Source organism: Podarcis melisellensis, assembly GCF_964234715.1.
Source record: "Podarcis melisellensis genome assembly, chromosome: 16".
In the NCBI taxonomy this organism is placed as follows: Eukaryota; Metazoa; Chordata; class Lepidosauria; order Squamata; family Lacertidae; genus Podarcis; species Podarcis melisellensis.
In genome coordinates this window covers 1,342,388-1,357,715 of record NC_138533.1, presented here as the reverse complement: position 1 = coordinate 1,357,715, position 15,328 = coordinate 1,342,388, and the positions used below count along the sequence as shown (strand labels likewise).

The following is a 15,328-nucleotide window of genomic DNA, read 5'->3' as shown; positions in this document are numbered from 1 at the left end:
GTGAATCCTGATTTATCAGGCCCCATGATTGATAGAAGGTCTGTGTTTGTTCGAAAAAACAAACTTCATAGTTAAATCTAAATCCAAGATTCATCAGGATGAGAGAGTTTGGATTCAGCAGATCTTAGGCTTTCCTAGCTGAGCAAAGGCTCAGTGGAAGCTACACTGGTGTAAATACCTCACCCTAGCTGAACCAAAGGTATAGCATCTCAGACAATGAGGTTTAGATCAGTGCAACATAAGCTGGTGTAAGCGCCCCCCCCCCAAAGGTGGAATTCCTGTAGCATGGAAGGTGCATGACAAAAGTGGGATGGGGCAATGAGAGACTTACACCTGTTTCAAATTCCTTTCAGCTCCATATTAATGGAGGCCCCCCGAGTGATTTTGAATGCTGGTAGAACTCTTGAAGAGCAACAGGAATAAAAGCTGAAGCTGCGGCAGAGGAAGTTTAGTGCAGTATTCCTTTGGTTTTACACATGAGTAGAATGTCCCCAAATGGTTCCTGTCTTTCCAGAATCAAGAAATTTCTTAATGTATAATGACCTATGATATCCAAACTCCAAAATTGTACTTTCTGAGTGTTAAAATGCATTATGTCTTTCAATCGTGCACAGACACCGCCCCGTTCATTGTGTAATGACAACTGTCATCTGGGTTATAGGAGGGCTAAGAAGGAAGGGAGACCATTTTGTTGCTATGACTGTTTGCCTTGTCCAGAAGGGAAGATCTCAAATAAGACAGGTAAGAAATATCATGTACAAAAACCTCTAAAAAATAAATATATGGTTAGTATCCATAATATCGCCAAGAGAAAGAACGATATGATGACTGATTGTGTGTAGCACCTCATCTGAGAAAAGGCAAAACATATTACACTATGTTCCAATAAAAACTGAGGTGGTACTATCTTCGAGGTTGTGCTGTGCAAAGAGAGAAAGCAACCTCAGTTTTAGGATTAAGAAAGATTTTGTCTGAAGCTTAATATGAGATGTTCCAAGTACAAAGTTTCTCTGGATCATCCCAGTGACTTCTTGCAAATATCATTACATTTTTTTAGGTCATGAAATTAGCTTTCAATGATCAGCCCTCATAGAGCACTTTTGAATTTTAAGGAATTATTAAAGTATTGCCCCATATACGGGGTTACCATATATAAAAAGCTACTTTTTTTTTACAGACCTGGATGACTGCATTCAATGTCAAGAAGATCAATATCCAAACCGTGGCAAGGATTTATGCGTTCCAAAAAAGATAAGCTTCTTGTCTTATGACGAACCTTTGGGGACCAGTCTGTCCATTTTTGCTCTTTCCTTCTCTTTCCTCACAGCTCTGGTACTTGGAGTCTTCATTAAGCACAAAGACACTCCCATCGTCAAAGCCAACAACCGGAGCCTCACCTACGGTCTCCTCATCTCCCTCCTGCTCTCCTTCCTTTGTGTATTCCTATTCATTGGTCAGCCTGAGAAGATACCATGCCTCTTTCGACAACCTGCGTTTGGCATTATCTTCTCACTGGCAGTTTCTTGTGTGTTGGCCAAAACCATCACCGTCATCATGGCTTTCGCAGCGACCAAGCCTGGGTCCAGGATGAGGAAATGGATAGGGAAAAGACTGGCTTTTTCCATTGTTCTGTCGTGCTCCCTTATTCAAACCACTATTTGTGCTGTGTGGCTGGCAACCTCTCCCCCATTCTTGCATTTTGACATGCACTCAATGACCGAAGAAATTGTTCTGGAATGTAATGAAGGTTCGGTTATTATGTTTTACTGTGTTTTGGGCTTTATGGGCTTCCTATCCATTGTCAGCTTCACTGTGGCTTTCCTAGCCAGGAAGTTGCCTGACAGTTTTAATGAAGCCAAGTTTATTACCTTCAGTATGCTTCTGTTTTGCAGTGTTTGGTTGTCCTTTGTTCCCACCTACCAGAGCACCAAGGGAAAATACATGGTGGCCGTGGAGATCTTCTCCATCTTAGCTTCCAGTGCAGGGTTACTGATTTGTATATTTTTACCAAAATGCTATATCATTGTGATTAGGCCTGAGTTGAACACTAGGGGGCAGCTAATAAGGATAAATGATTAAAATTCTTAATTCCTATTTTCCAAATGTAGCTACAATTAGCTGTCATTCTGTTCCATTTTAAGGAACAGAATATTTCATCATCATCATCATTACAGGCACTAACAGTTTCTTGCTCTGGGAAGAAGTATTCAATCATAGATAATTATAGCTGCATGAGGAACATAGCTGTCAACATTTCCCTTTTTTAAAGGGAAATTCCCTTATTCCAAATAGGATTCCTCTCAAGAAAAGGGAAAAGTTGACAGCTATGAAGAGGAGCTGTGTTTTTCAGGTTTATACTTATTCCCATCATTAGAATGAATGTAAGCTTGATTAGGTATTATGCTTGATCATTAAATATGAGCCCATTTAGGAGCTATATGGTCACAGCTGCCAGCTCAAAATAGCCAAGTTTATGGTTTTTTCCATGTTGAATGGGGAATGAATGAATGGGGATTCTACAATCAATTTGGCTACAAGCAGTTCTAAATTTGTTTTAGGTGTTCTATTGTTTTTGATCTTTAAAAAAACTGTGTTTGATTTTAGCTTAAAGTATATATTTTTTCACTTAAATGAGTTTTTGCCACCTTGTCTCCATGGATATATAAAATAAAGAAATCTGTGTGCCTTTGCTTGTAGCTTCCTCTTTGTGATATGGAACTCAATAATCAATATCAGTCATAAATATCATGGGAAAATAGCCCCCTTCAGCATTGCAAGAGAGGGTGTGCCCAGTGTATTGACATAGATCTGGGGTACCAAAGCATGTTAGTGAACGGTAGAAGTTAAAGTATATAGATAATATTTGGGATCTGAAGGGAAAACACAAGTTGCAGAAATGTGCCAGGTAAGAAATTAATGAGTTAGCTTATGGCAGGCATGTCCAACAGGTAGACCTGCAGATCATAGATCGAGATCTACCGGTAGATGTCTGTGTTAGATCTCTGGCTCCCCCCAGAGAAGCTCAACAACTTTGGCTTCCCTAAAAAAAGCTCAAACCATCCTGGCTGGGCTAGTGAAGAGCACTGGAGTATTAAGGACAAAAAGCTATCCTCCCCCCCCACACACACACACTTCGAAGACTGGACAGTGTCAGGAGATTTGAGGGGCTGTCGAGGTGACAGACTGTGTGCATCAGAAACTACAACTAATCTAGAATGCAGCAGCTAGACTGGTGACTGCAAGTGACTGCTGAACACCAGTTATGTGAAAAACCTACGTTGGCTCCCAGTACATTTCAGAGCACAATTCAAAGTGTTGGTGCTGACCTTGAAAGCCCTAAATGGCCTCGGCCCAGTATACCTGAAGGAGGATCTCCACCCCCATCGTTCTGCCCAGACACTGAGGTAGTGGCGCCCGCCCGGTGGAATGCCCTCCCACCACATGTCAAAGAAAAAAACAACTAGCAGACTTTTAGAAGACATCTGAAGGCAGCCCTGTTTAGGGAAGCTTTTAATGTTTAATAGACTATTGTATTTTAATATTTTTTATATTTTGTTGGAAGCCGCCCAGAGTGGCTGGGGAAACCCAGCCAGATGGGCGGGGTATAAATATATTATTATTATTATTATTATTATTATTATTATTATTATTATTATTATTAAAAGTTCAGTGCTATATTGCAGAATTCTCAGGGGTGGGGGTGGGTGGGACTTGCCTTCTAGAGATTTAAACCACTGAGAGAGATCAAGAATGGTGGAGTTTTCTCCAAAATGTCCCAATTGGTTCCTTCTTTGGTTAGAATTCACTGCAATGACAAGGGAGGACTGGACACTTCCACAATTCACAGAGGCAGCCCTCATTTATTCCCCAAATCCCCAGCATGAAATGGAATCTTGCAGCCATGTTCAGAATAATTCATTTGGGACCGTTCTTTAAGGATGAGGGCACTGCAGCTGCAGAAGACTTCCACAACAAAATAAGTGACATTCCTCCTGTTTCAGGAGCTAGTTTGCTATACAGATTGACCAAATGGATATCAGGAACAAGGAGGGATATATTAAATATGAAGAGCAATGGGTAGAGCATTATCTTCCATGTTCAGGCTGGGACTTAGCTTGTAATAGCCTATTGTTATCTGAACTCAAAGAGAATTTGTTGTGAAACACCACATTCAGAATTGCAGGACTATCTCAAACAATCTTGATGCATCAGAGAGAGTGATCAGGAATGGAATATAACTAATTTCTCATTACATGCAGCTAAATACAATGGGGTTAAATTACAGGTACATTTAATATTTCTAGAAAGTAATGTTGGTCCTTTAATTATTTATCCTAATTAGCTGCCTCCTACTGTTCAACTCCGGCCTCAGTAAAATGATATAGACTTTGGGGGAAAAGATGCAGCCCAGTAAGCCAGCACCAGATGCCAAGATGGAGAAGATCTCCACAGCCACCATGTACTTCCCCTTGGTGCTCAGGTAGGTTGGAACAAAGGACAACCAAACACTGCAAAATACTAACATGCTGAAAGTGATAAACTTGGCTTCATTGAAACCATCAGGCAGTTTTCTAGCTAGGAAAGCCACAGTGAAACTGACAATGGCCAGGAGACCCATAAATCCTAAGACACAGTAGAACATGAAAGCTGAACCTTCATTACACTCCAGTACAATTTTTTCTGGCATTGAATGCATGTCCAAATCTGGAAATGGGGGAGAATTTGCCAGCCACACAGTACAAATCGTGGCTTGAATAAGAGAGCAGGAAAGAACAATGGAGCTGGCCAATTGTTTCCCCACCCATTTCCTCATCCTGGACCCTGGTTTGGTAGCCATGAAAGCCAGAACCACAATGGTGGTTTTGGCCAATATGCTAGAAACTGCCACGGAAAAAGCCATGCCAAATGCTGTCTGTCGAAGGAGGCAGGTCACTTTCTCAGGCTGGCCAATGAACAGCAGAGCACAAAGGAAGGAGAGAATGAGGGAGAGGAGGAGAGCGTAGGTGAGGTTCCTGTTGTTGGCTTTGACGATGGGAGTCTCTTTGTGCTTCATGAAAATTGCAAGTACCAAAGCTGTGATGGCAGCAAAAGAGAGAGAGGAAGTAGCTAAACAGATCCCCAAAGATTCTCCATAAGACAAAAAGGTCAGTTCTTTTGGAATGCACCCATCCTGGTCATGGTTTGGATACTGATCTCCATGGCATTCAAAACAGTCATCCATATCTGAAAGAGAAAAGACAGGTGTCTATACAGTGATGCTCTGTGTTTTGTGCTTGACGGGAAGGACGGACATCAATATTGGACAACCCTAAATAATAAGGAGAAGAACAGGTGGAAGAGGATTGGAAAAAGTTTAAAGTTTACCTACAAAAATATTGTAAAATTTATGAATGCTAAGGGCATTGTAAATGAAATGAAGGGGTTCTGGTGATTAAGATAAATAAGAGTATAAAGGGAAGGATAAAGGATGAATTTGAATAATAAATGATTTTGCTGAACTAATTTTTAAAGTGGAATACAAGAAAGGAAGGCGGGTGGAAGTAAGGAAAATAAGATCTGGAAGGGTATTAATTTGAAAAAGAGTTTTTTATGCTAAATTTTCTTTTTTTAATGTTTTTCTTTTTTTCTGTTTTTCTGTTTGTATTTTTGATGTATGCTGTTTGATGTTTTTGTGTTTTTTAGTTAATTTTCTTATTGGTTGTTAACGTTTGTAAAATCTAATAAAAATATGATATATATATATAAAAACTAAATAATGTCTCTTAGCTCAGTATCTGAAAGATGTTTCTAACCTAAGAAGCCATACTCAGCGATGTAGCTTTTGGGGCCAGTCTGAATAACAAAACATCTCTCTCTAGGGATGGGCAACAAAACCCTTCATATGGACTTCAGTGTGGATTTCTGGATTGTGATGTGTTCACAAGGCCCAGGTTCACTTCAAAAAGAAGAAAGGGTCCAGAAATTCTATGAAAGAGAATGAATGAATGAGTAAATAAATAAATAAATAAAGCATAAAGATGTACAGAAAACAGATTGTGTACATTGTGTTCACATACTGTATATGGGTTGTGTTGTTTGTGATTCTCCTCCCCCACGGTGATTAGTTCACTGTTATCGCCCTGACTTCTTTGCCACACACAACAATTTCAATGACAGAGAAACTGTATTTGCCACCATGATTGGGCTGTATTCTCCAGCTGCAAAACATTACTGTATAAGTACTAAAATTTGAAATCACAGAATTATTTCTTTGATACCTGGATTTGGTTAGGTGAATCTGCATTCAGCTTTTTTTCAAACTCTGCTAGTTTGTTTATGCCCCCGTCTTTCCAAAAATTTAAAACTAATTAATAATACTAAAACCATTTATCTTTCTACCTCTGTCATTGCATTTTGCTGTGTGTGTGTGTGTGTGTGTGTGTGTTTATAAAGTACCTAATACTTTTAATCATATTTTGGTTTATATTGTACTATTATTTATTTATTTATTTACATTAAAATGTATAGAAATTTTCTAGATAAATAATATGAAATAAAAGACACAGAACAAGTTTAGATTGCATCTTTTACTTCACAGAGTAACTAGTTTGTCCATTTTAGCAGCCACTTTTTCTGTGCACATTGTATTAGGTATATAATACTGTATTTTCTGGCGTATAAGACTACTTTTTAACCCAGGAAAATCTTCTCAAAAGTCGGGGGTCATCTTATATGCTGGCTACAGCAGCAGCTCCTGCAGCAACTCCCCACCAAAGGATAAAATGACAGCAAATTAAATCAGAGGACACCAAGCTCTCTAGATGAAGCAGAAATACGCTTGAAAATTGGCCCCAGAAGCCCCCGGCCACTGGGAAGTGGAGCAAATTTCCAAGCTGGACTCGAGACTGTTTTTTTAAATTTTTATTTTGTGTGCGTTGGAAGAGGGGTAGTCTTATACAGCGAGTATATACCAAACACTATATTTTAATTGGAAAAGTTGGGGGGTCGCCTTATACGCCCAGTTGTCTTTTACGCCGGAAAATACAGTCATACCTTGGAAGTTGAACAGAATCCATTCTGGAAGTACATTCGACTTCCAAAACTTTTGGAAACCAAAGCACGGCTTCTGATTGGCTTCAGGAAGCTTCTGCAGCCAATCAGAAGCTGCAGAGGACATTCTGCTTCCAAAAATCGTTCAAAAACTGGAACACCCGTTTGGGAGCCGATTTCTTTAGGAGCCAAAGCGTTTGAGATTGAAGGTATGACTGTATTTATCGTATGGAAGCACACAATTACATATTTGTTTTTAAAAATGCTTATTTTAATACAACTGGTGTCTGTGTGAGCCAAACCGAAACAAAAATGAGAATTAGGAGATAAAAGTATGCATGGTAGCTCAACTTTAAGATTTTTTGAATGTTCCATCTTTCATTTTTCAGGTTATGCTTAATGCTTCGGCCCACTATGACCTTAAGTCACTATGACATTCAGGGGTAATATAAGACAGTAACCACCAGTCGCTCCAGTTATGAGGGAAATTAGTTTGACATAAGCATGTAGTGGATCACACCATATGTAATTTATAAACAATGTATACTGTATACTGTACCCTTCTGGTTTGTTATCTTTCCTTCAGGACACGGGAGGCAGTCATAGCAGCAAAATTCCTCTCCTTCCTTCTTGGCTTTTCTGTAACCTAAATAGCAATGATCATTGCACACCGATAGGGGTAATGCCTGTAAATAAATGAGAGCAGATGATAGTGTAGGAGTTTGCATATCACCATGAAGAAGCCTTCTGCTGTAACGAAATGTGTTAATTCTGGTACGCATAGGAAAATCATATCGTTTCCAGAGAGAATTGTTTAGGCACCACGGCCAATTCTAGTTGTGGAATGTCTGGCAATACTACGCTTGTGTTTCATTTATGACGAAGATGTTGGAATATGCATTGACTTTCTCAAAGCATGGTCCATTGTCTTTATTTAGATCAAATTCAGGTGTTAAACACAATTATCTGCCCTTCATACCACCTTGCCAATGTTTCTTGCTTCAAGTTAGCTTCTTTGTCAGCACATTCATGTCTTGTACAAATATTTTTTAATTGCTATCCCCACATCTCCCCATAACCCAGCTCCTTGTGGCTGGGGTGTCCTGGTGCCCCAGACAGGTCACTGTAGTGCTGGTGCATCTGTGTGAGGAGAGGAGGGGTCTCCAAATCTGGTCTCCAAGGAGCCTGTCATTGGCCCTAGCTTCATCTACTGCCCTTCCAGTTGTAATGATTACCAGCCATCACTAATTCTTGTGAAACATGGGACCTGGTTAGCTAAAGAGGGTGAAAGACTGGGGAATTCTCTCTGTCTCTCAGCGCTTCTCCTGCAGCTGGTCCAGTGAGAAAATCGTGTTGACTATGGACAATGGAACTGTGCTGCCTTTACATTTTTCATAGCTTTGGAAATCACTGTGGTTGGATTTCCATTTTAATGTCTTAGTAAAGTACCAGTTCAGGGGGCGCGGGTGGTGCTGTGGTCTAAACCACAGAGGCTAGGACTTGGCAATCGGAAGGTCGGTGGTTCGAATCCCTGCGATGGGGTGAGCTCCCGTTGCTCAGTCCCTGCTCCTGCCAACCTAGCAGTTCGAGAGCACGCCAAAGTGCAAGAAGATAAATAGGTACCACTCTAGTGGGAAGGTAAAAGCCCTTTCCGTGCACTGCTCTGGTTTCGCCAGAAGCAGCTTAGTCATGCTGGCCACATGACCTGGAAAAACTGTCTATGGACAAATGCCAGCTCCCTCGGCCAGTAAAGCGCCACAACCCCAGAGTCGTCTGATTGGACTTAATAGTCAGGAGTCCCTTTACTTTTTAAATTACCAGTTCACTGAAATTTTAGGCTTTTCTGAATATCAAGGGACTGATGATCTCACCAACTTATGCACTTTTTAACACGAACTCTCCCTTCCATCATGCTGGTTTAAGCACCATGTTATTTTCGGTAGGTCCTCCATTACAAAGTCAAAAACTGTTTTGGGAGACAATGGCCTCAGATCTCACCTGCCATATCTATTTTGACCTGACAGGCAGCTGTTTCAGGGTTCAAACCAGAAACCAATCTTTCAACACTGAATAAATAACTGGAGACAACCTAAAGTAGACCTTACTTGGTTGAACCTGCTGGGCCACACAACTGTGTTGTCATGAATGTTGAACTTCTTGTCTGGGGGAGCCTGGGGGTCTATTTTTCCAACTTTGACTCTAAGGAAGGAGTCATTGGGGAATATGACCCAGTTGATAATATCAAATCCAGATACCAGTTCCCCATTTTGATCAAAGGAAACCTCTTCTTTAACACTATTGTTAAACGAGACACTTCTCAGAAAGTGGTGAAGCTAAATCAGTGGAGAGAGAAAAAGCAATAAATAAGGATGTATAAAATGGTGCAATATTACAAGTGAGTGATAATCTTTCACACTTGACCTCTTTGGTACATGGCCTGTTAAAAAGCTGTATATGGATTTATTATTTGCCTCGTTGACCGAGGTTGTTCTTAGAAACAGGTTGAGCCAAATGGGGGAGAATAAAGTATTAAAAACAATGTACATACAGACACAAATAAACAACAGGGTGATAGTGCACCACCCTTTCCCTGGAGCAATGAAAATGCCAGGAGTGCCTGAATCATGGGCCTCTGTTTTTCTAGGCAGCATTCCTGGCTACACTACAATGTCTCTTAAAAGGGGGGGGGGGCTTTACTGCTTCATATGCTGGAAGGGAAGGGACCTCTGAGGATTCTGAAATGGGTGGATATGGCATCCCAGAGCAAGAATGCCCTAGCAAGGGGAAGGGAGGAATGCAGCAAAAGAAAGAGAAGCGTGAGAGTAGCCAAGTTGACATTAGGGCATCTTGGGAAGCACTTTTACCTCAAACCTGGCAGGGCTCATCTTCACATCTCATCTTCATATTATTGAACTTTGCTACTGGCCCTTATGCAGAATGTTCAGGGTTTCTTCACTTTCCTGGAATAATTCCAGGAAATCTGGAGTGGTATTTTAAATGCTATGGCAGCCTAGTATGAAGTACTAATCTAAAATGAGTATCACTAAAGACAGACAAGCCCACTAGAGTCTTGGTAACATTTCATCAATTCCCCTCCCCCCCCCAAACCCCCTCTCATTTTCTCCCTCAAAATCATTGAAAGGGAACAGGCTTTTCCACTCTGTGTTCAAGAAATGTGCTTCCTTGGGCTCAGCCCTAGGGTTGTACGAAGCACATGACAGCCCATCAACCTATTTATGCACCTGCAGTTATTATGCACATTCTGCATTAGTCTGATTAGTCCATCACATGCCACATAAGTTCACCCAGAACCTCCCATCTCAATACACTCTTCATCGCTTTGTGTTTGAGTTTTGTTGCATGACTGGCTTGCAAAGCATCTACCACAGCATTCAGACCTCTGGAATACAACATTACCTGCCACGGCTGTTGATCTATAAGTTCCCACCTTATTCCAGCAGTTATCGCTCTGGATTTTAATTTGGTGGAATGCATGGTGTGCAACGCATGTGCCAAAATATAGATTGCATTGTAGATGCTGTAGCTGTGGGAAGTCATGCTCATTTCAAAAACAGTGTCAGGAAGGCTCTCAAGCTTTTCCTGCCCAGTGCAGAATTCCCTGTCTTTCTTGTCTGAAGAAGGATGGGGCAAATAGCAGTTAAATGCTACTTCCCAGAAGTCCTTGATGAACCCGTCTTCTTTTTCAGAGAGAGGGTTTCTCATCTGAATAAATTTCTGGAACCCTGGAATATCCCTTGAGTGGACAGCAAAGGACAGAGCACCATGCAGGAAACTTACATCCCAACTTTGTTGGAAGGGAAAGGATGTGAAATCCATCTGGGCTGTCATAATCCAAACTTTTGCCCTGTCTTGCACAGGTACCCCTTCTATTTCTGCAATATTGGGCAACACTCTTAGTGCCATAATGGAATGAATTTCGCCATTCACAACGACAACATTGGCCGTACTTCCCAGAATAATATGGCATAGTTCAGAAGACTCCTCTACTGTTTCGATGAACTCACCAGAAAAGGTGATCCTGGGGAATCTTTCTATAAAATCAAAGCAGATGCCTCTCTCAGCAAACATGGGAAGAACATTTTGTACAAATCTCTCTCCGTTGTCATCGCTCAGAGAAAGCACCCCGACCCACGTCCAGGTGAAATGAAGAAGCAACTGGAGAATCCCGAAATACTGATGAGCTCCATTTGGGAACATGTAGCAGAAGAAAGCCGCATGGAAGTCAGTATCTGTTACGGGATGAGAGCCATAGATGACCTAAAAATAATATTTTGGAAAAAGAAAAAGGGATACCAAATACAATTTTTTCTCCGTTTAGTTGGTTTTTATTCGTTGATTCATTGATCTTACTGTGTGATGCGTTGTGCTTTATAAATACAAATACCATTCGTTTACAAGAGATGTCTTCCCAATAAAAATGAAAATGAAATAGCTAATTAGGAAGATTGCCCCTCCCATTTATTTATATGAATGTAACTGAGTGGGATCCTGCCAACCTAGCAGTTCGAAAGCACATCAAAGTGCAAGTAGATAAATAGGTACCACTCTGGCGGGAAGGTAAACGCCGTTTCCGTGCACTGCTCTAGTTCTCCAGAAGCGGCTTAGTCATGCTGGCCACATGACCTGGAAGCTACACGCCGGCTCACTCGGCCAGTAAAGCGAGATGAGCACCGCAACCCCAGAGTTGGCCACGACTGGACCTAATGGTCAAGGGCCCCTTTACCTTTAACTGAGTGGGAAAATATGCTGATTAATGACTTAACACAAGGGTCTCTAAAATGGCTCCTATGGGTGCCAACCTGCCCTCCATTACCCCCTACAGCACCTGTAAAAGTATCCCCTTCAAAATCTGCAATATATGAAAAATGATTTGCTCTTCCTGCCCAGTTATTTTTTTCACTGGGTTAGACACCCAGCGTTGGACACCCACTGCCCCTTCCATTCTGTTAGAAGGACACATCCCCCCCCCCCATTTTGTGTCTCCTTTTCTGCCCTTTTAGGTGTAGAAGCCATTTTTTCCTAAGTCTTTGTGTCACACCCCACAACAGCTGCTTTGTTTGATGCCACACATGCCAGCTATTCTGTGATGGGGACCCGCAGCACTTTCTCAAAATGCCGAGTGTTTCCCGCTGATCTAAAACATTTAGTGACCCTTGCAGGCACAGCAAACATTCAGTGAAAGTTCTGTTGTTACCTGTACAGGTGAGGAAAGTCCATTTGGAAGTTTATCTAACCTCAAAAGGGTCCTATACTGCTAGATCCCTTTCCATTGCTGCTCCCTGGGGCCCAAGAGATTTGACATAAATCAACAAGCAAGCATAAGGTCAATACATCCTTTCTTCAGAAAACCAGACAGAAGCATGCAAAGAGAGATAATATATTCCAATTTTCATTGAAATTTCCCTTAGATTTGATAACAGTTTTAATGTGATGGACTTGATTTTGCTGTGGCTGTGTGGAAAAGGTTAGGCAACATTCATGTTTCTTCAGCCCGAACATTACAGTGACAGATGCCAACCGACATTGGCACACTTAGGGATTTGCAGTTCACGTGACAGACCTCAGCAACTCAGCATTTTGGCTAATTACTTTATTTGCATATAAACACACATGGAGCACTGCAACATGGCTCCCTCTCTCTCTAGCATCAGAAAGCAAAGAGAAAAAGAACAAAGGACAATAGTCTCACTTCATGGAACACAGTAACACAAACATCCAGTCTCTGTCACTTCCCACTTTGTGGAGTCAAAACATACACCGTCATGTGATAGACAACAATCCCATGACTGCAGTCATGGAACAGGAATTCTAACAGTCCAGGGGTCGGCAACCTAAGGCCCATAAGTGGCCCGCGGGGGTTGTTTTACCGGCCCACAAGCGGCCCTGAACTGAGCCGCCCGCTCGGCGAGTACCCGCATGCTGCACTAAACCGGTGCATCGTAGCACAGGGACTTGCTTTCGTGGCGCTGGAAATCTGGCCCATGAAGGGGGCTCTGCGGCAGTGTACCAGCCCAGGCAAGGTAAGCCCTGCCGACCCCTGATGTTGCCCAATGAAAAAAAATTCATCCTTTTTTCTTGGCATGAGAATGCTCTTAGAATCACACACACACAGAGAGCTACTTTAGAAACATTTTATACTGTCCCCCTACTCTTTCCTCTCCCTTTCTTCATTCGGTTGAAAACCTTCAACTTGTTCCCTAAATGTGTCATTTTCTTGAGCTAATTCTTGTTTTGTTCCAGTGGTATTTCACAACCCTTCTAATTCTCAAAGAGGGTAAAGCGAATTTCAGTATGAATCACTCAACCTTTCAAGTATCAACATGCAGCCTGCAGGGACATAGTCAGTGACAGTTGAGAATGGCATGTTAGTCAACCGTACTCCAAACACACAAGAAATGTCAATAGCACTACTGCTTCCATATCATTATGGCTTTGAACTCTTTGGAATTTCAGGATATTTACAAAGGATATACAGAAGTCACATATTCAGTCACCAGATTTTGTGCTGCCATGATAGATATTCGATGAAGAATGGTCTATGCTACAATTCAATCCTAAACTGAAGGCACATATTGTTAGATCCACACTTCTGAAGCCCGCCCTATATAGCTGTGTTAACCAATCTTTTAATTTTTCTTATAAACTTTTATGCACCCATTATCTATGCTTAATTAAGTGTTCTATGTATATGTTTAAATCTACATTTGGTTCTTGCTCCCATTTATTTAATAATTATTCGCTTAGATTCCTACTGTTATGCTATTTATTTAGATGTTTTGCTTATGCTGCTCTATGACCATAATAGAGTACTTGATTATACAGGTATGGTTATGCAAAATCAAGGAGTGAATCATTTCAGGCTGTAGGTTATGAATTGTACATCAAAACAGAATATAGCAGTGATCTGACGGTATATTATGTTTTAGGAGGAGTTAAATCTCCATTGAGAACCACCCACCCATTCAAATATAAGTCTTAAAGGACATAGTGGAAAACAGAAAATGGACTGTTAACAATCAATATTCCGTGCCCATATCTTACCTGTGGCAGCTTGTACATATAGAGGATGGTTGCCATGTGAAGACCTAGATCAGAGTTTGGTCCCTCAATGACTGCTCTTGGAATGTTCTCAGTATCACACTTGTAGTTTGGGATGAATCTTCCCTGCCTGGAGAAGAGTTCCATTGAGGCCAGGTAAGTCCAGCTTGGACTGAAATGGCTATTGTAGATGTGGAATCCCAAGGTGACGTTGGGCAAGATTTCAGGATTTTCATTTATTCCCTTTATAGCAAATGCCAAAGCCACAACATGTTGGTAGAGCTGCGTCATTACCCTGAAATAAGAGAGCTACTTGCTGTGAAAATAATGCATCTTCACACAGAAAAATAGATTTATGCCTATAGTCCAGTGAATCAAATGGATACACTGGCAAACATTTCTTAGCATTGCAGATTGTTTGAACTGATTTTAATATTGCATTTTGTTATTGTTTAAACCCACTTTGTGACCTTGTGGTACAGGGCAAGTATCAAACAATGATTTCCTAAGTTCCAATTTTATAAACACTAGTTTAGATATTTGTGCTTCTTTATTTTTTTTTTATTTCAGGGTTCTTCAGACTCCCTCAGGGCTGCCATAAATTCATTTAAAATGCTTTTAAAGTTTCATAGTAGTTTGGGATAATAGGCTTAGGTGGAAGACAACCTTATTGACTAATATTGTTTATTAAAATGATGTTTTATAATAAGGAAACATTGGTATTGGCTTTGGGATCTTATATGTGCATGATGACGATGACTCAAGAGATGCTGTTGCTGAAACTAGCTTCTACAGGAGCAATCCTATGGAAAGATCTGTCAGAATAAGAAGCTGAGGATGCAGTAGATCAGGAGAAAGTGGGGAGGGAGCATAGCTGTCAACCTTCCCTTTTTTTTGCGGGAAATTCCCTTATTCCAGCACCATTTCCCACTGCTTCCCGCTGCTATCCCGGATTGTTAGATATCCCATAGACTGTCCCTGGGACAGGTGAGGCTGCTGATCCCTTATTTTCAAATCTGAAAGTTGACAGCTATGGGAGGGAGCGTTTAGCTTGGATGTAGGAAACAAGCTAGAGGACCTCTGAATGCTTGTAGAAGTCAGGCCCTGAAATGGGGACTCTGTATAGTAAAAATGGCTTTAAATTATTTCCTTATCTAGAGCAAGCTGGCAACCAAAAATAGTTACATAAACTCTTACCTAATGGACTTTTATCAGTTCAAGGGAGCAGCAGCAGCAGCTC

The 15,328-nt window shown here is 41.1% G+C and overlaps 2 protein-coding genes across 2 annotated transcripts in view; one reads left to right on the top strand and one right to left on the bottom strand.

Annotated features, from left to right (window-relative positions):
- Window positions 1–15,328, top strand: part of LOC309358607 (C-type lectin domain family 10 member A-like) — a 90,477-nt gene that overhangs the window by 47,842 nt on the left and 27,307 nt on the right. The gene's annotated exons all lie outside the window — the stretch shown is intronic.
- Window positions 4,322–14,379, bottom strand: LOC309358877 (vomeronasal type-2 receptor 26-like; the record flags this gene model as incomplete). Its single annotated transcript, XM_081892145.1, has 5 exons — window positions 4,322–5,223; window positions 7,589–7,715; window positions 9,135–9,362; window positions 10,828–11,307; window positions 14,092–14,379. 5 exons carry the CDS (start codon window positions 14,377–14,379, stop codon window positions 4,322–4,324), a joined length of 2,025 nt encoding a protein of 674 aa, XP_081748271.1.